The sequence below is a fragment of the Bolinopsis microptera genome, chromosome 2 (genome assembly GCF_026151205.1).
Source record: "Bolinopsis microptera isolate Bmic1 chromosome 2, MBARI_Bmic_1.0, whole genome shotgun sequence".
Classification (NCBI taxonomy): domain Eukaryota; kingdom Metazoa; phylum Ctenophora; class Tentaculata; order Lobata; family Bolinopsidae; genus Bolinopsis; species Bolinopsis microptera.
In genome coordinates, this window is record NC_087073.1 from 14,443,563 (window position 1) to 14,463,556 (window position 19,994).

At 38.1% G+C, this 19,994-nt stretch overlaps 3 protein-coding genes across 4 annotated transcripts in view; all 3 read right to left on the minus strand.

Annotated features, from left to right (window-relative positions):
• Positions 1 to 19,994, minus strand: part of LOC134826226 (FYVE, RhoGEF and PH domain-containing protein 4-like) — a 434,713-nt gene that overhangs the window by 97,916 nt on the left and 316,803 nt on the right. The gene's annotated exons all lie outside the window — the stretch shown is intronic.
• LOC134811847 (uncharacterized) lies at positions 133 to 19,452 on the minus strand. 2 transcript variants are annotated; one of them, XM_063818940.1, is made up of 11 exons: positions 17,218 to 19,452; positions 14,116 to 14,209; positions 12,422 to 12,547; positions 12,114 to 12,209; positions 11,775 to 11,846; positions 6,763 to 6,907; positions 4,523 to 4,697; positions 3,370 to 3,487; positions 2,141 to 2,362; positions 1,210 to 1,379; positions 133 to 1,018 (listed from the first exon to the last, which is right to left on the minus strand). In XM_063818940.1, the coding sequence occupies exons 1-11, from the start codon at positions 19,413 to 19,415 to the stop codon at positions 889 to 891; spliced, it is 3,546 nt and encodes a 1,181-aa protein (XP_063675010.1). In that variant the 5' UTR covers positions 19,416 to 19,452; the 3' UTR covers positions 133 to 888. The 2 variants fall into 2 exon arrangements, with proteins under 2 accessions (XP_063675010.1, XP_063675009.1); XM_063818939.1 differs by lacking the exon at positions 17,218 to 19,452 and adding an exon at positions 14,638 to 16,627.
• LOC134811848 (equilibrative nucleoside transporter 1-like) lies at positions 7,458 to 9,365 on the minus strand. The gene has a single exon (XM_063818941.1). It carries the CDS (start codon positions 9,338 to 9,340, stop codon positions 8,003 to 8,005), a length of 1,338 nt encoding a protein of 445 aa, XP_063675011.1. The 5' UTR covers positions 9,341 to 9,365; the 3' UTR covers positions 7,458 to 8,002.

Sequence of the window (19,994 nt, forward strand, 5' to 3'; positions counted from 1 at the left end):
GTAGTTCTGAGCAGAGAATATTGCGATTGGAAATTTTGTCTCATGACGACTTTACTCTTATCCCGTCAAATAATAATTGCTTACAGTAAACCGTAAAATCCTATGAGGCCATGTAAATAAGTTAAACACACATTTCAGATTATATTAAGAAATTAAAACGTCGATAACAGCACACATGAGAATAAGTCACACTCTGCAGATTCGTCGTAATTGGTTCAGGTTTCTCGGAAACATTGAAATGGAGCAGGACCTGTTATATAACATCTCACTTTACCTACTGAACTATTGGTGTTATTAAACACACCTTAGAGTGAGACTATAAACACTCCATCACAATATAAGGCTCCTTCCTTCTGAATTTCAAACGTTTTCAAATGGCTAGTAAAAAAGATTTTAAAAATGCATTAAAATTATAAAGAGCACTGCTTTATATAGAAAATAAAAGGTAAAATTCATCAAGATCTCACTCTCCACATTCTACAATCTAAACATTATGTAACCATTACCTGGCAGTGTTCCACAGAATAACTACAGCTCTCCCAAACAGTGAAACAGCAACATGGTCATTTATACAGCTGAGAACACAGTTCTGTCCTTTAACATTTCGCAATCATTATTTCTAATTCCAGAGAACTTGCCCAGAGCGAGATAGCTACAAAACAACTCAGTGCAGTGCCAGACTGATAACCACACAAGTGCAGACTCATTTACCGGAGTCATTTACCAGAGCGGAGAGGTATTTAATCTTTGTCAAGATGACGGTTACCGAGGTGGGACATGTAATAATCTACTGATCATCATCCTGATTATTCGTCAATTGCAACACACAAATATTTTTAAGTCAAAATTGCCACACTCAAATTGGTAACTGAATTGCAGTTATTAAGTTCATGATCCTGTAAGAACGTCCTCTATTCCGAAGAAATTGATTCGTCTTTGTTCATCGGTGAGGCATTTCTCAATAACAGCCAGTATGTTGGCAGGCCATGAGGGATCCGGCTCAAGACAGTTCCCTTCCCTGAGAAAAGTCATGCTAACACTAACTTTTACATCATGTAATAATAATCATTAACATCTAATTATGCATAAATTGTGTTATTCAATAAACAATTGCCGATAAAGAATAATTCAATATAAATAAGTGTATTATATAATAGTCTAAGAACATGTAATTAGTGTGAATTAGTCTGTAATTAATCAATTAAATACCTGAAGTACTGGTCGAGTAGGTTGATGTCTGAGTTGCCATGGAGATCAGACACTACATTGTGGTAGGCGATGTTACCGCTGTACAGTTCCCAGAGTAACACACCGTAACTCCACACGTCACACGCTGAGTTGAACTTTACTTTGCCTCCCCCACTCAATACAGCAATTACCTGACAAACAATCAGTGGTTATTATCAGTGCCAAATACTGGAGGGAAATAGTGGGAATATTCAGCTGAACGTCCTGAGAAATACTTGAAATATTATGCATTATAAATAGTTTATAATTAATGATATAAAACGTCGCGGGACGATGCCTTAAATGTGCAATAATTATCATCAAGTCTTTATAAAGACAGCGTATTTTAAAGTATCTAATCGCTTAGCCAAAGCGTCTAACAGCTTGCCTAATCTTGTAACATATAAATTACAAGTCACAGGACCAGATAATGTACTCAAAGTGTACCAGTGTAACAGCGTGACGTATAGTCTACGTTTAAGTGCCCACCTAGACTACTTAAGCACTTTAACACAATATATTATATCTCACAGAACAGCGGCACTGAAAACAGTTACAACAGTAGATAAATTATATATTATTGTCTCATTACACTCATGTTAAGCTCATAGAGCCGTGTTCTCTTTTATCAAGGTAAATAATATCTCAACTTATAACTACAATGTTTCAAGAGATTTGTGTGAATCATTAGTCTTCACAAGAAGCTGAGCGAGCAGATCGGGAGGGAGATGTCTCGTGGTTATAATAGATTAGCCCTACTTTAAATTAAAATTCATTCTCCAAATTATGCGCATTTAGATAACCTTAAATTTACGCCAGGTAGGGAATCCAGAAAAGTACCAGCAGTAACTGAAATGTGACCGACCCACGTGACCGACCCACGTGACCCTGCCACATCCTCACTATCTCTTACCTCAGGAGGGTAGATAACAAAGGTATCACTAGCCATGATCCTCCTCTGCTGGTAATACAGCGCTTCAGTGACACGTGCCAGCCCAAAGTTAGTGATCACCACGTCGTTATAGTTGGTCATGTACACGTGCTCCAGTCGTAGGTTCCTATGCACACACTTGTTCAGTGACAGGTACTTCATTCCCGCACAGATCTGTACCGCGTAACTCTCACGTTGTTTCTCCTGTAATTTAGCGGGAATTTAGCTGGAATTAAGCGAGTTAAGTTGGCAGTTTGTAAGTAGCCTTCGTTATGTAATGATAATACATCAATCATTACATGTGCAAGTTCAGGCCCTCTAAGATGTTATGTAGTTATGTAGTTATGTAGTTATGTAGTTATGTAGTTATGTAGTTATGTAGTTATGTAGTTATGTAGTTATGTAGTTATGTAGTTATGTAGTTGTACATTCCAATGTGTGAGGGTAGCTGTAAGAGTATGAGTAGAACAGTAATTGGCTTCATGTAGAATATGTTAGTGTTTCAACAGTCTGCATTTTTAAGTCAGTGCTATAATGGCATACAGGGTCTTGCCCTGTATACCTTACTGTTATACAACATATCATTTACATATTATTATTTAGTTAAATAATGGTATATTTATTGGCTTATGCAGCTCATTTAGGATATTTAGGATATTTCACGCGGCGCATGTTCATTGACTCACGTTTGTTACAGACCAACTAAATAGACTTTTTAAATTTGCATCTTTGTGACGGAACAAAATAAATCATTTACAATTACTTTAAAGCAGACACACACGACATGACTAGCTGCCATAAATTGTACAAAGCATGGTCTAAACATACATTATATAATGAGAGAAACGCCATTTTAGGACGAGAAGAGGATTAGTACTCCTCGTACTTCATTAAGTCAATTTCTTCTGTACTCATAACATTGGCAATAATACGTACATGCTATAATTAAGCTTCTGAAGACTCTGTTGCGGTTAAATATAGCGAGTACCATCAACGGTAGAGTTGTCAGTTATTTTGAAAGCTCTGTGATGATCTCATATTTATAGCATGATTGCGGTTTGCTGACCCTATTTTGGGAAGTTTCCATGCCTCGGACTCTCAATCTAGAATCAGCAACACGTACAATAATACGATCACAATTAATGTGTAATTATGCAGGAATTACAAGTAAAAGAGCTGTGAATTTAACCAATTAATACGATTTAACATACCGTGATATTGTGACTGTTGTTATCCAAGAAGTTACTGAGAGATTTGTATCTGTAGCAAGGAGTTATCAACAGTAGAATATCCTCAAGTAACACACATCCCTTCAGAGGTACTATGTTCCTGTCAAGAGGTAAAGTGTTAGAACTTTAAATTAACAATATTTAGTGGTGTTAGGAGACATAAGGACATGTGATAAAACGCGTGAAAATTTGCCCATCCCTAATTTTAACCCCCCTTTTTGTGTGAAATGATCCAAATTCCAAAGGTTCTAGCTATAATTACAAGCTGAGCTGCTGTCTCAAAGAACAGCTCTGAAAGTGACTAGGTTTACCTGCCCATTGTTAACTTCAGTTGTATAATAACGTTATAATGACGTCACGTTCCGCCCCACCCACAGGCAGCTGGAAATTAGGTGTAACAAATGATGGGAAAGTTAATTAACTCTCATCAATAATGTACAGGAATTCTACTTTTCTAACAGGTTTAGTCGCACTATATAACATCACAGTGACTATGGTTTATTATTATCGGGAGTTTCATTAGTTAGCAGTAACGCACCTGAGGGCCCCAGAAGGACCCCAGCTGTTCTCATAATTAAACTAATAATTAACATCTCTAATTGAGGCATCAGCCATCACGTACACAGAGTACTGTTCTTACTGACCCACCTTCTTACTGCTACAATTATATACCTTTATCATGCAGATTGCTCAAATATAATGCACTATGCAGTTCATCTCCAATCACGTAAAAGTGGCCGAGATCGGGCTAATTATTCTGAATTTGGAGTTTTTAAAATGACTCTAATCTAATGATCTGCTCAGCAGCTACTTTTACCTGGCATATCAGCAATACTAACTTAACACGTACGAATACCCACTTATCAGGATTACTATACAACTTTCTATTCCCTCTATTAGACAGATCACCGAACGCGTATGTGATTTTGTGCTATCAGAAGTTATAGTTCCCGAGAAGCTGTACGAGACCTGCCAGGACGTAATAATATCCTGCTTCGCCCACACTTTTAAAAATGTCATATTATTACGTTTACACATAAAGACATAAGTCATAATATACAAAACAAGGTGAAATACGAATGTTTAAACGCAAACACAGAATTGTTGTCGTGCAAGATCACATGACAATACTCACGGGTGTTCGAACTTCAGCAGATGTTTCACCTCCTCTATAAAATCCTGTTCAGGAACGTCTTTACATTTGGAGTAAGATTTGACCCACACGTTCTTGTTGAGAGAGAATCTGGAGCACAGAGCTTCTATTTTAGGAGTACCTGGAGGTGGTACCATGAAGTTCCCTTCGTCCGGTCCTGGAATGTGGCCCGGTTAAGGTTGGTTTTTTATAAAATACTATTAAAATTTCACAGATTACAGCAATGAAGTAATAAAAATTGATTAATGATGCACACCATCTGTAAAATTTGATGGGCGATGACCGCAATTACATGGACCCATTAATTGCAACTTAAATGTTGGTAAATTGTAAGTTAGTTGTTAGTAAATTGTTAGTTTCTTAACCTCTCGTCGTGAGAAATCCTATACAGTATAATTATTTGGTACAGTAAGTACAAGACATGTTATTACCCATCTTTGAGTTACAGCAGTTGAATATTAATAACAAACACAGTTAGACACGTATTAGACACGTGTTAAACTTTTAAAGTAATAACATTTCTGTGCCAATGGACCCCAACTTAAGAATAACGCCCGGTAAATTCTTCACCGGTTTATTCACGCAAAGTCATAAAACGGAAACCTTATCAGTTTACATACCAGGGAAAGAGAATTTAATTCTAAACGAATTGACATAAGATTGGAAATATATCTACAGATCTGCCTTATTCGCACGGTTCGCAGGGATCCAAATTAATTTTCACAGTGATTTTCGCAGGAAAGAGAAGAACGATGAGGATGACTGAAGAGTATTTTTAACATTCCATAAATGTGTCTGGGTGCATTTTATCGTAACAAATTCCAGATTCTACATGCAGAGCACGTTATCATAGTACACCCTCGGAAAATAAACCAGCTACATTTATAGAATATGAATGTAAATGATACCGAACATGTTATGTAAACAAAGTTGAAAAGTAAATTCATTCTATTAAAGATTTAATACAATGAGTTCCACAAGCACTATCTGAGACTAAATAGAATAACATTCCTCGCTTGGTATGGAATTCACACGTACAATGTTGTTCTTTACGATCTAGATAACTTTACTGTTTGACATAACTTATGGTAAATTAAATGAAGACAGTTGAACAGCAACTTACATCTAGCGGTAGGTATGTACACTATGTAGGCCCAGCCTTTACTAAAGGTGCTTAAAATTCTCTGCGCAAGTTATATCATTGGAATTTTCCGATGTCTCTCTCGACTACACTTATAAAATTCACTTCGTGCTATCAGTGCCTGTACCTGCAAACTTTTTGGCAGTTTTTGGATATTCGCTTATATTACATTTGGGTGGGTTCCAAACTATAAGGTATGGAATGGACTTTAAACAATCTACAAGGTAGGCGTGGACTGGCAAGAGCTACTCTACATCAGATTACACAACTGTAAAGAAAGATATCACTCCAGTCCAATTTGATTACAGCGCGTGTGTTGGAGACACCATACTATTATTTTACGGATACCTCTTGGGTAACATTGCCATTAGAGATTGGTAAATGTGTGGCCAGTAATAACTAATAAGGTCAAGTCCCCTGCTTGTACACACAAGTCCCCTGCTTGTACACACAAGTCCCCTGCTTGTACACACAAGTCCCCTGCTTGTACACACAAGTCCCCTGCTTGTACACACAAGTCCCCTGCTTGTACACACAAGTCCCCTGCTTGTACACACAAGTCCCCTGCTTGTACACACAAGTCCCCTGCTTGTACACACAAGTCCCCTGCTTGTACACACAAGTCCCCTGCTTGTACACACAAGTCCCCTGCTTGTACACACAAGTCCCCTGCTTGTACACACAAGTCCCCTGCTTGTACACACAAGTCCCCTGCTTGTACGCTCAAGGTTACGACATACCGTTTATCCTGATAAACGGTATTTCGTTCAGACTATAAGAGTCTTCTAATAGTCTGGAAAACGTGGCTTGATTTCGCGGCTACATAAGGGGTCGTTCACATAATATTACGTGATCGCATTTTGCCAATTTTGTTAACCCCTCCGTACAGTAATCAGTTTTACCCATAGCTATTGTGTTAAAATTACACTAGCGTAGTCATTAAGGAACCCCCTCAGTGATTACGTAATATGTGTGAACAACCTCTAACCCGATACTAATTTTAATGTAATTACATCCCAGCTATGCAGTTTAAGTTAATAAACTTAAACAATAACTTAGTTAATGAAAAAGTCACACTCACGCTGGAGATCAGAGAGTTGGAGCAGTTTGTCCTTCTCTAGGAGCATGTCTTTAACTTGGTTAAGCTGGCCCCCCATGTTAGAGGGAATGCGGGGTAGGTTACTCTTCTTACTGCTTAATAACACTACCCTCTTGTTGTCGTCCTCCTGGGGGCAGTTAGTGTCACACAGTGTGTAATTATGCTGTGTGTTGTTTGTAGTGTGGTGTGTATTGTTACAGGGTCTGATTAAACGAATTAATAATTAATATGAATGATCGGTATTATAAAGAGCCACCAGATGTAGAATCTACACTGTAGATCCAATCTAGTGTCTGTGACTCTGTATTATACTCCAGTGTTCAGCTGATGCGTAAGATTTGTCACTCACTTTATTTGTGATTACTAATCAGTGTACATAAGTTGAGGCTACTGTAGACCGGCGAGTCAGTATATTTATTATTTAATAACTAATTTATAAGTTAAACATACAGCTAGCTAGATAGTGTATTTATTACTTAATAACTAATTTATAAGTTAAACATACAGCTAGATAGTGGCTGGGAGCTGGCTCCTACAGGTACCTGGCTACCTGTAGTAATCCTACTTAGATTACTACAGGTAGCATTGGGAGTAATAACTGTAATTTGCACATCGTAAATCTGTAAATAGGACCTGTCGTCGACGCTGACTGGAAATAATACAACGTATTTCGTTCGAGCATACAAAACATTTCAAAAACATTACAAAAAGCATCATTTAGTAAAAAGTACCGAGTAGTGAGTGAGCTTAGTGTCTTATCTATTACTAAAACTACAACAAAATAAGACAAATGTGCATATTTTTATTAGTTAGTCAAAAGAAAATAACCAAATAAATTAACAATTCTAAATTATGGTTTGTTGTTCCGAATAATAGCATTTAATTATAAATGACATTTAAAAAGGCCTGGCCGTATAAACAGTAAACATTGCAAATCACAGTTTAATGTTAAATCTGGTAATATAAATAATGGGGCGGAATCTTAATCCTTTTAGAAGTTAATGGATGATTGATCAAAATGGACAATTGTTGGGTTATAAACTTTTTATTTAAGTTTATAACCCAACAATTCTCGGATTAGTAACTATAATTCGCCTTCCCATGCAAACCGTGACGAAAATCTGGTAGAATATCTATTTTATTCTCCAGCGGAGGTAAAATGTCAAAAATAACGACTCAATCTCTTAGTAATAACTCTCAAAATACATTTTAGGAGCTCTCTCTATTGGCTGTCTTGAGGGAGAGGCCTATAAATAATCTTCATAAGAGGGAACACCAGCACAGCTCCAGACAGAAGTCCCAGCGCATAACTAAAAGATAACAAAGTCCCAGCAAAGGATTTGCCCCTTTTAGTCTGCATCATCTGCGGGCCGTACAGCGCCGCCAGAGAAATGAAGTGTCCGTTGGTCCAGGAGAGGAGGAAATTGAAGAGAGCTGCCCAGGCGTCATTATGAAACCACACTGACACGTTCCTAGGGTGAAGGTTAGTCATGTAGATACAAGGTACGAGTAGGAGTCTAATGTAGGATACAGGTAGGAGATAGGTGGGGGTAGGGAGAGAGTAGCAGCTGGAGGTGATCCTACCTAGCACATCTCCAACACTGAACACAAGGAATACTGTGACAGGCAGGAAGTAACCAGTCCAGCTCTCCTCCGCGCCATGATCAATGGGCCTAGCAGAGGACCTCAACATGGACAAGGCTGCTGGGAAACAAACTGATGTGATGGTTGAAGTGAGCACTGTTGTCAGACAAAACCTCCAAATCACTTTAAACACTGACATCGCTGTATTCTTCTGGGTTGTTGCTTCATCAGGCACTTGAGCATCTCTTGGTGAAAGCAGTTCTTTTCTTTCTGCTCCGATAATTTCAGCATTATTTGAACTCTTTTTTGATGTAGCGATCTGAACAAACTCAGTCCTGCCGAAGACAACAAATACTACAAGGGAGATGAGCAGTGTAAAGGAAGCTATCAAGAAGTAATAAAAGCCAGCAGATACCGGATCAGAGTTAGGAAAAGCAAGAGTAACAATACAGAGGAGGGCAGAAAAGAGACCCGCTAACCCCTGACCTAGATAAAATCCCTGGACTGCATTGGTAGTGAGGATAGATGACAGACCCATCATCCCAGACATGAAGATAGCAGAGGTGAACATGACAACACCGAACAGCATCATGGTCATGATGAAGAAGGAGAAGGCCCAGTTAGCGGTGTTGAGGTAAGCTGTGACCGTGATGACCAGGAAGACGAGCAGGGCTGAGGTGTTACAGAGAGTCACCACTGTCACCAGGTTGTGTATCTTGAGGACGACTACACCCAGCAGGGCTGCAATGAAGTTGGAACCTATTCCTACGATCTCAATGTAGCTTGGGAAGTTGTTTATGATGGTTTCGGAGTTGGTTTCAGAAAACTTAGCCACGTGAAAACCGTTAGCGGTGATCATGAGGTTCCAGGGAAGGAGAGATGCCAGACCAAACAGTATCATCACACTGTAAATCCTCCAACTGGTGCGAGCGTCTGGTTGGCGGCTTGCCAATAATGGTTCTGTCTCTTCAGTCATCTTCAAGGGTGGAAGATTCGGGTCATAAACTGGCGGATTAATCAGTTAAATCGGGGTACAAAACCGAACTTTAGTCATGAGCATTCTAACCAATATAATAATGCAACCTTCGTAGGTCGAAGGATTTAATGTTTGACTAAACGTTTCCTCGATAGAAAATAAATTACGTTCTTTAAACTTCTTTCCATAAAATGAGACATAGCAGTCTAAGTTTTACGATCATAATTTCGAATATCATGGTTAAAGCCAGAGAATAATATTAATGTGGACAATTTTGGAAATAATTCAAATATCATACAATTTCCTCCAAATTATACAATGACCAATGTACAAAAAAAGGGGTACGTGTTAAGTAACTATAATATAACAATAGCTATTTGGATGCGAGCCAGCAATGGCGTAAAGGGCAAACTCGAACGTTTATAAAAATCACAAAAATTAATAGAAATCAGGTAAGGTCCATTTCTGAGAAATGGAAGTTTACAGGATGATGCTGAATTTATCAATATTTAGATTGTAGATATTATCGGTCAACAATAATTGCCATGAAAAGTCTCGAGCTAAATGTTGGAATAAAAAGACGGTCGAAAGTGATTCAGCTTGACAAAAGAAGTGATCCGAATTAAATTTATTTTAATCTGAATGTTGTATTGGAAATGGCCCATTTCCAATAAAAAGTTATGTATTTCTAAGAAATCAGTAGGCAGATCAAATTAAATAGTTAAAAACAATCACATATATGTAGACATAGATGACGTCACGATTCATGTCAAAATTTCGTTTCTGTAATTGTTGTGGAACACAACAAGAAAATTGAGAATAATCTTGTGCGAGGGTAGGGACCCAGATGTCGTTTCTAACCCAAAAAAACTTTAAGGAGGCTTCTCATCAGTAGCCGCACCTCCTTACTCGGTTTCTGAACTGGAATTCTATGGGCTTCCAGACGGCCAGACCGAGTATTACCACCCCATCCTTCTAGAGTTCATCACAAGTAGCACCCACCTTGAAGATCTTTGACACCCAGACACACCCCATTGGCGAACAAACTTTGGATATAATCTTACATGCTCCCGAAGGAATCCCTGGTTTATGGTCTTTCTCATCGTCACCAGCACTTTCACTAGAGTCACCAGCCCAATCTCGGAACTGGTATTTGACCTACAGTGATTTCATTGTGCTAGTAAAGATTTATGCCATAATTCCAAAATTATGTCATCCGGCCACTGCTTTTCATTGTCCATAGAAAAGTACTTGAAACACTGACAGGTTTTCGTAAAAATGTTAGGAAAGTGGAGAATGTCAATTTATACTAATATTAAAATAATAATATTACCGATGAAAAAAAACCGTTCTAAGTCTCAATTTGGATATGTGACCTTAAAATGAACAAACGCAATTAAAATACGCAGCCAAAAAGAACAACATATTATATCAAGAGAGCAGCACAATTAGTGACAGCGAAAACAAAATCATGTTCACATGATTGGAGAATAAATAAGAATTAGTAAATGAGGGATCAAAATTATTGTATGGTATTAATTACACATTATACAAGTGAATAATATGTAGAACATGCGAGGAAACCGAAGACCACGTTCACAGGCCACATGGCGTAAACTGTTTACATATCGGATGTGGGAAATATTCTAGAAGGTTGAGAAATATTGATAAGATTAGCCCCCTGACCACGTACGGGTCATTATCTCTCCTGGTTATATTACAGCTGTAATGTGAGTTAAGTGGAGTAGGGTTCGGGGGCTTTTAAGATCTAGGGGGTGTTCAGTAAATTGGATTAAAATTAGGTTTAATGACAGACTCTGTTCATATCCTTTATCTGATGTTCGGACTTCCTCTAGACTTTTCTTGATTTTCAGAATATATACAGATCGTTCTGAAATCGGAAGGTTGTTCAGTGTTCTAGAGTGAAACCAGATGCGTATCCCTATAATTTACGCTAGACCGCTTTTCAGAAATAGTTTCTTCACACGAATACTTGAAACATATAGAAACTTACTAAGTTCAACTAGATCTATAAGCAAAGGAAACGTAAACATAACCAAACTGATTTCTCTTCCTTGAGACCCAACTGAGGAAGCGTAAGCAAATTAAAAACCATAAAAACATGCATAATATTATGAAAATTAACAGTATATGCGGAATATTACATATATTAATTAGTATAGAATATATAATAATATGTAACTTTAAAATTGCCCAGGACACGTGCGGTAACAACCAGTACACTAACAACTGATCTATCATAATTTTGACAATTTGTTATCACTGCGTAGATTTGCGAGGGTGAAGAGTGAGATTTCAAAAGTTATTAGATATTATACTACTACTCACTACTGTCTTCTTGCACAAAGATCGAAATCTAAAATTGAGCCCTGATAGGAGCTACACTGCTCTTCATTAAATCAAATACGCTTACCTCAACTAGGGTGTATTTACAGTTGGACGGTTCTGTCACGTTTACATCGAAATCAAGCTTTCCATTGCCAGCCTGCGGTAAAAACAGAATAAATAAAATACAACGCAATCATCTGACTGGTGGTTATATGGTGGTAAGACCTATTATCTGTACATTACCCGAGAGAAATGACCACACTGCTACAGTGCTACGGGACTGAAATCTGAATTTGACGGGAACATTGTAGTAAAATATACCGGGTCCTTAACTCCAAATAGCACAAATTATAAAATATACGATTATTTTATTATTTGTAGTACCGGTACACACACGGTAACATTTAAAATAACAGAAGTTAACCTTGAGTATGAAATCTGAGGAGGTCGGTTCCTCAATGTTGACAACGTCTGCCAACTCTTCGTAAGCTGCCGCTATCTTCCTGAACTCGTACTTCTCCTGGCAGGCATGTTAATTAGGTGGTATTAATTGGGAATTAGGTGGAATTAGACCGTGGGAGCTTTGGGAAAAGCTGACTTTTACTTCTGGAAATGACATTGATTGAACATACATTTTCAAGGTTTTCAAGCGCTCGAATTTCAACAGAAAAAGCGATAAGCGCTTAAAAAAACAGAAAACGTACATAATTAAAAAGATTAGAAGTGACATACCAAGTTATCCTTGTTGCCCCACGTAACACAGACACAAATAATCTTCTGTAGTTTATTGAGGAACTCTGTGTCTGTGTTGGGCAGTCTGAAGTAGCCCCCACCTGTAAACCAAGAGAAATCCTTGCCCTGTGATTGGTAGTGGGTCAATCATTTTTATTGGATTTTAAATTAGGAATAGAATTATGTCCCTAAAACTTCAGAGTGGAGTCAGATAGCACAGGGCACAGATTTTCTATGTTAATCACCAAAAGAAATGGGAACAGATATCTGTTGCTAAAAATGTGTGTCATAATATTTGACTTTTAATCGATTGTTCCTTTTAAATACTAATAAATGATGTTTAACTGTGATGTATGACACTGGCATGTTTTTTATTGACACACACGCAACTATTGAGGCAACTCGGCCCTAAGGGTCTTTGCTGATCTAAACAGCCCAATCCATAAACTTTGAAACAAGTTACGATTTGTGTAAAATGTTAATTGATGCAGTTTTATTGACAACACCATGTAAATTGTAAATAATCTCCTAGTACGATAGCTGGTGTGGCAATACAACCTGCATCATATAATGGTATCTTTATTTGGCGGTCTGATTCAGTCGCACCTTTCAGACTTTAATTATGAAACAGAATAGCCTCTTCAGAACTAACTCATTTAAAAGAGAATGATTTGTCAAAGAACTCAAATCGCAGGAACCCTCTAAATATCTCGCCACGTAGTATTTACGCCTAAAGACTTGAAAATACGATTGTTAAGGGAGATAATTACTAAATTATTAAGTATCAGACTCAAATTCATTGCGCAATAACGCCCCCTTTACAAAAGCTCGTCGTTACATGGTCAATAATAGCTCAACTGAGTCCAGTAATAACAGATTGTTTTATTTTGGTCGACTGTCCGCAGCTATTATGATTTGCTTGACAAGTATACTTGTTTATGTGTATGTCTGTTCGCTGACTCAGGGTATCGCTGCTCAGAAGGAGGATTTAGATGAATGCTTGCTCAACACGGCTACTGCGTTCAATGTTGTATCCGGTAAAGAATGGGACCTTGCTTTCAAAGGCAAAACCGAGAAATTCATCAAGGACTTGGGATCAAAGAGATGTCGAGCTATGAATGAGTTTGGAAATTCCTATGCTTACTGTATCAGTTCTGGAGACTGGAAAGAGGTACTGAATACACAATGTTTTTTTTAAATGTCTTTAATGTGAACGAACACAATGAAATTTAAATACTTTAATAAATAAAAATACTCGATGAATTTTCATTAAATGTAAACATAATATTTGTATCTCAGGTCTGTGAGGAATTGTTTAAGAAGGCCAGAAAAGGTTCCCTTGCTATGGACAGAAGTAACCCAGCAACCAAAGGAGCCTGTTCAACTAGATACTATCTAGGGAAATACTACGCCTACTGCAGGTTTATGAAACCGATCAGGAAGAATGTTTGATGGTTGCACTTTACAAGTTTTACCAGTTGCAATGTGATTGTGTCTGTGAATATCTTATTATAGTTTAAGTTGCTGTTGTTCAATCTTTAAAAATACATTTTTTTAACACAATCGATTTTTACTTTTAAAATGACGTGCTGAATGGACTTGCGAAACAGAGAATTGAGCTCGCTTAAAAACTCTGCACACCACAAAAAAACTTGCTCTCAAAACTGAATTATCAAATTATATAATTATCAAACCTCAAGTTTCTCGAGGATATCCTGATCTGATTTGTCGGGGAGAGGTACAGCTCCCTTGTTGTACAGCTGCCACAGAGTACACCCAAACACGTACCTGGGGTGAAGTGGTGTAAAAACTGAGAAATTCGGTTTATTTTGATGACGTGTTATACAGTTTAGTTCGGTAAATTTATCACTCCTGGGATAGTGTTAATGTTTCTTTTAACACAACACACAATAAAAAGATTACAAACAAGGAAGTCCTGACTATAAAGTTAAAAACTATGATAACAGACATGTAACGAGTGCAATCGGCTATCTTTTTGTTCGAGCATTCGTTGAAATCTTAACTGAAAAGCAGTCATTCGACTTCACTAGAATTTATGATAGTTCAGGACTCCCTTTTATAATAAAAGGTTATCGTCTCCGATCGAAATGCAAAATATCGCGTTAGAATTTAAACGAAGTATGTCGGCTAGAAGGAAGGTAGTTGTGAGGTGAGAGACTGTTGAAGGTAGCCGATTGCACCAAGACTCAGCTCACCTGTCAACCTCAATGTTCCAGGGAGCGTTAGAGAATATCATGGAGCGGTGGAGCCACCTAGCAGGGTGACCATATGAGGCAAGGTGAGGCAGATACTCTCGTAACAGTAGAGGGTTGTAGACATCTCTACGCTTGATCAGCTCAGGGAGAATCCCAACAAACCTTAGTTTCACAATCCCCTTTGAACAGATGCTGATATTGTGCATGACGGGGAAGCCGTGAACTATCCTCTTCTCGTGCAGATACAGAATACCAGCTACTATTTGTTTTCCCAGGAAGTATAACTGCTCAACAGAGTGCTGAAACTTGCTTAACCGGACATTAAGAAGGGTAGAGAAGGATTCCTCAACAATACAGGGCATCTGATTCAGTCTGTAGACTCCTACAAACTCAGCTAGATTCTGATGGGCTATCCCACTTGTGTGGAGACCCTTGATATGTTCTATCAGCGGCACTAGAATGGAACTACCATAGTTCATGTTATGAGTTACAAACTGTGTCACAGACACAGGCCTGACTGTTTTGGGAGAATGAAGCACCCCCGTGTGTCGTATGTAGAGGTAATGGTAGGAGCGGGGGATGGGTGATAATGCCACGTTCATGGGTGAGAGGGTAGGCTCACGCTTGGTGCTGTAGACGGATTTATGTTCTGCGATCTGCATTAAATCCTCACATGTCACAGGGTCTTTGAGCTCCATCTTCTTCTTCACTGCATCCGTTTTGTCCATAAAGTTAATCTGGTTGAAGAGTTTGATCAGAGACAGATACCCATGCTGATTGTCGATCTTGAAACGTCCACCCTCTTTTACTTCTATCCTTCTAGACCTAAACCTGTCTCCGATAACCATGAAGAAGTAGTATTGGTTTAAAATCTTTGCCGGTTCTTTGACAAGAAAATTATCCGTCACCAGAAATTTAGATTCGTTTCCGGGAGAACGTAAAATTTGTTCAGCCTCATCCGCATTCTCGATCTTCATGACGTAAGAACATTTATCAACCAAAGAATAATTGAATTGTGTGTGCTTATTCCTGTCCTCAGCAGTGTTCACAATCACAAACTTGGGGTCATGATAAATTAGCGATTCTGAGTGAAAATCGTCGGAAAGTTTGTGATCCAGAATATGGTTACCTGGAGAAGTTTTCTTGTAAGCCATGTCTAGAAGGGTGAGAAATGATTCTACACTCGTCCTTGAGCTAAACGTCAGTTCATGACGAGAGTTTGGGGCAGTGACAATTGTAGCACTGTGATGCTTGAAGTTAAACTGAACTTTGTCAATATTTGTCAGTATGATTTCATAATCACTCAACAGTAGAGATGATTTAGTAATCTCAGCACGAATATGTTGAGTTGCATCTGTTGAACAATCAAATATGCATCTCTTTCTGCTTTGTTCAGTGACATTTTTAATTAATTTACATTTCACCGCCATGAGATTCTCACTGCACTTTAGCAGGGACTTGGAAACGAGCTCCATAATCTCACCGACAGAAACTGATGTAAACCCTAAAACAGGTAGCAAATAATTTACCATAACCTCAGATACATCGCTGATACCCAGTTCTGACAATTTGACCGCTAGAACGCTGGCAATGTCACCCGAGTTCTCTAGTGGGCTACCATTTGTCTTTAAATCATCAACTGACTGAAGATAAATGTAGTTAAAAACTTCGGGACACTGATGGACAATGTCTTCTATGTTTAACAGTGATGTTGGGAATCTGTAGTAAAACGACCCCTTGATGTGAGCATCAGGATTTTTCTTTGAGTACGGAAGGCAGTAACTCTGATTGCAGAACAGGGTACCAAACTTGAAGAGATCAGGTGAAACTCGCACATCTTTGGCAAGTCCGCAGAGTAACTCAAATCTTGTAGCTTTCCGGGGAAACTCCATCTTATAGCCATTGTACAAGTGAATTGTGGTCTTAGTATGTATCATCCTTGACTAAAGGATCGCAAGGGTTATAAATCATATTATATCATAATATTGCGAAATTTTACGTGTTGCACATCTTAGTTAAACAACAAATATATATCTTAACAAAATCTTTTTCATTAACGTACTAGTACTATGTCAATGAGGATAGCTCAAGTCTGGTGTCTCCACTTCAACTCAACTGAGATACAGCTATATAACTCTCATCATACGATATTGTGTAACTGGCTCGACGATAGCTGCTCAATGCCCTATTTGGGTCAGATCGGAATTCGAAATTATCAATGAAATAGTGTACCACTTACTCTCAATATTAGGAGAGCTCATCGGCAGTTTGTTCTAGAAGGCTTACATTTTCAAAATAAAGTGGGGTGGTGATGAAAGGTGGAGTAATTCTATATAAAATTAGTCGATGCTCGGATGGAAAGACGATCAACGAAATGATTAAGACGGTCGGTATTACGTTAATGGAACTGTAGCAGCTGATCTACAAATCAATTTTTTTTGTTATCTCGTCAAGTAATTAAAACCGATGAAATTTGACACCACCACACCATCGTGCTGAAATAAAACATTCAACTTGCCTCATGCCTGGAACCCGAACTGTAGTTTAAAAATACTGTCGAGATTAAGAAAATAAACCAACCTGTCCCATGTTTCCTGGAGTTTCTCCTCGGGATACTCGTGTAGCATCCTGACCCTTTTCTGTGAGAACCAGCTACTTAACAACTCGTTCACTTCCGGACACTTGGCCGCTTTTAAGAATGAACTCCCGTGACTTGAGGAACCCTCGTCAGATCTGTGGGTTTCTGAAGCATGCATTATGGCTGATAGGATTCCTATCTTTCCCAGTTTAACTTGCTTCCGAGACTCGTTGATGTAGACGTTTTGAAGAGCAGGAAAGCCGTGGACTATATCCCGATCGTGAAGAAACTGCAAACCGTTCTTAATCTGTCTCCCAAAATCATACAGCTGATCAACAGTGTAATCTTGAACAAATGTGTCGGAGAATTCAAGTCCAAATTGTTCATGAACATAGTATATGGTGTTTAATCCGTCATCAGCATATCCAAAACACTTCAAGATATTTTCATGGACAAATTCCGGTCGGGATATTTCAGCAATTCTTGCAACAATGGTCAACGAATCCTTCTCCATATACTTCTTGTTGTACAGAAAAGCTCGAATGGCTTTCTTCTGTCCTTGTGGACTGACCCAATGACCAGTAAATGATGTGCAGAGAGATTTAGTACAAGATGAATTAGGAATTAAATTGAGGCAAAATAATGATAAGATGTTTGATTGTTTATGAAAATCATGGTCTGCATCTGAGAAGAACATTTTGGTTTTGCGTATGTCTGTGATCATTTCTTCAGTGACTATCTGAGTTGGGCGAATGACAAGGTCCTTGTTGCGGACACGGATTTTGATGCTGTTTAAGAGTGCTTCAAGGGAACGATATTTGCAAGGCAGCTCTGTTGGACCAAGGGTGCTTTTCTTTTTCTTAGAAGTTTCATCAACCATGAAATAACCATCCTTGTTAACTACTTTAATAGGATGAGTCTTCTTGTCCCCGTTAGTCTCAGAGTTCAAAACGATGCAAAGTAGGTAGATATGGGGTAGATATGGGGGCTTAAAGAGAACATACCAACCAACTTGGAACCCAAGATCTCTCAGAATCTGACGAGACTGTTTGACACTAACAAACTTCAAGGGAAGCCCACTTTTTTCGATAACATTATAGATATTTGTGGATGTTTGGGACTGGTTCAGTTCATTATATGTCATAGCATATGAATCAAAATGGTTGTTTGATACTGGCTCAATTAGCATTATGGATTTGACTTTTCCTCTGAAATACATGTCAATTAAAGCTATACATGATTCAAGATCTTTGCTGCTGTCGGACAATATGGTTATGTCTATAACAGATGAGTCTGCCAAATGTAGCTGAAACCACTTTTGTTTAGATTTGCATAGTTTGAGTCTTGTCATTTGGTCATAATCAGCTGCTACAACAACTTGTCCTTTCTCTGAGGATGTGATACATATTTCATGCTCTGAAATCGAGAGTATTGCTTGATGACATACTTCAACAGAAAGTTTTTTGTTATTAACTGAAACTGAGACTTGGAAAGTATGTAGTGGTCTGCAGAATGTTTGGTCATCAATAGTTTTCACGAAGGTATAATGAATTTCATCAGCTGTGGAAAATTTTTGAGCAAAGTAATTGGCATTTTCAATAATAGGCACACTGTTGGCTCTCACAAAAGGACTGTTTGGAACATCTAAAAGTCGCAACAACTTCTCAAAATTGAGCACATTGCATGACAAATTCAGGCGCTTTAGCAAGCCTGCAAACAATAAGCCATATGTTGAATACACCCAAGTAATTCTGTTTTCAATGTTAACGCAATATTTCAGAAAGCGATAGAAATCTGCTTTAGCTTGATGAAAAATATAATTGAATGTTTCAGAATCACTGTGTAGAATGTCACTCAGTTCAACATGCTGATGAAACACTCTAAATGTATATTTTCCATCATTCTCAGAAATGGAAATAAATCTGCAATATGGCAGCAGATAACTGTCAACAGTGCCATTTGTGATCAAACTGTATTGAAAACTTGATTGAGACAGCCTTGATTGTTTGGCACATTGCTGCATAAGATCAAATGTCGACTGGTAGAAGTTGAACTTTTTCTTGCCATGGCCATGGTTGAGTTGCTTAATAAAACTCCCCTTGTAGATTATGTTGCTCCCATTGTGAAGACTAACAGATGCAGTTGGGAGTTGGAGCTTGCTGTAAATTAGCCTATTAAGGCCAAGGTCTTCGAATAACATTAGAGCATGTTTCCATTGTTTATCTGCAAAATATTCTGAATAAGTTACATTATTCAAAGGTTAATGTACTTTCATGTAGATTGAATGTGTTAACAAAGATGATATTAGATTAATATTATTAGATAAGAATAAATGATGTATCAAAATAAATATCATATCAATTTAAACATTTCAACTTGACAAAGTTAATTGGGAATCTGAAAAGATTCAAAATTGAGATAATACAGTCTCACAATGGTTTACATTGTACTACATGCGAAGTGTGCATGTTTACGGGTATAGGTACAAGATTTCAGAACTTTTGGCAGGGTCTCTCCTTCTTTAACCTTCAATCACTTCCAATTTGGAGTTCCTTCAAGTCACTACTAGAGCATCAAATCCCAGTTCTCAATGCAGATGAGATTACTGAGACTGTAATACACTGAGACTGTAATACACGATGAGAATCTTATACTATCTCACAAGTACTTGCTAGGCCGGATTGGCTCCAACTTATCGGCAAGAAATGTTCAGATCTTTCAATTCTCAGTTTGGTGGGCATAGTGTAACCTTAATGGATCCATGAAAACAAATTCATTA

Coding starts and splice junctions, on each gene's coding strand:
- LOC134811848 (XM_063818941.1), bottom strand. CDS start 9,340: ATGACTGAAGAGACAGAACCATTATTGGCAAGCCGCCAACCAGACGCT.
- LOC134811847 (XM_063818940.1), bottom strand. CDS start 19,415: ATGTTATTCGAAGACCTTGGCCTTAATAGGCTAATTTACAGCAAGCTC. Junction 12,210..12,421: donor GGGGCAACAAGGATAACTTG/GTATGTCACTTC, acceptor CATGCCTGCCAG/GAGAAGTACGAGTTCAGGAA. Junction 6,908..11,774: donor GTAAATACACCCTAGTTGAG/GTAAGCGTATTT, acceptor AACTGCCCCCAG/GAGGACGACAACAAGAGGGT.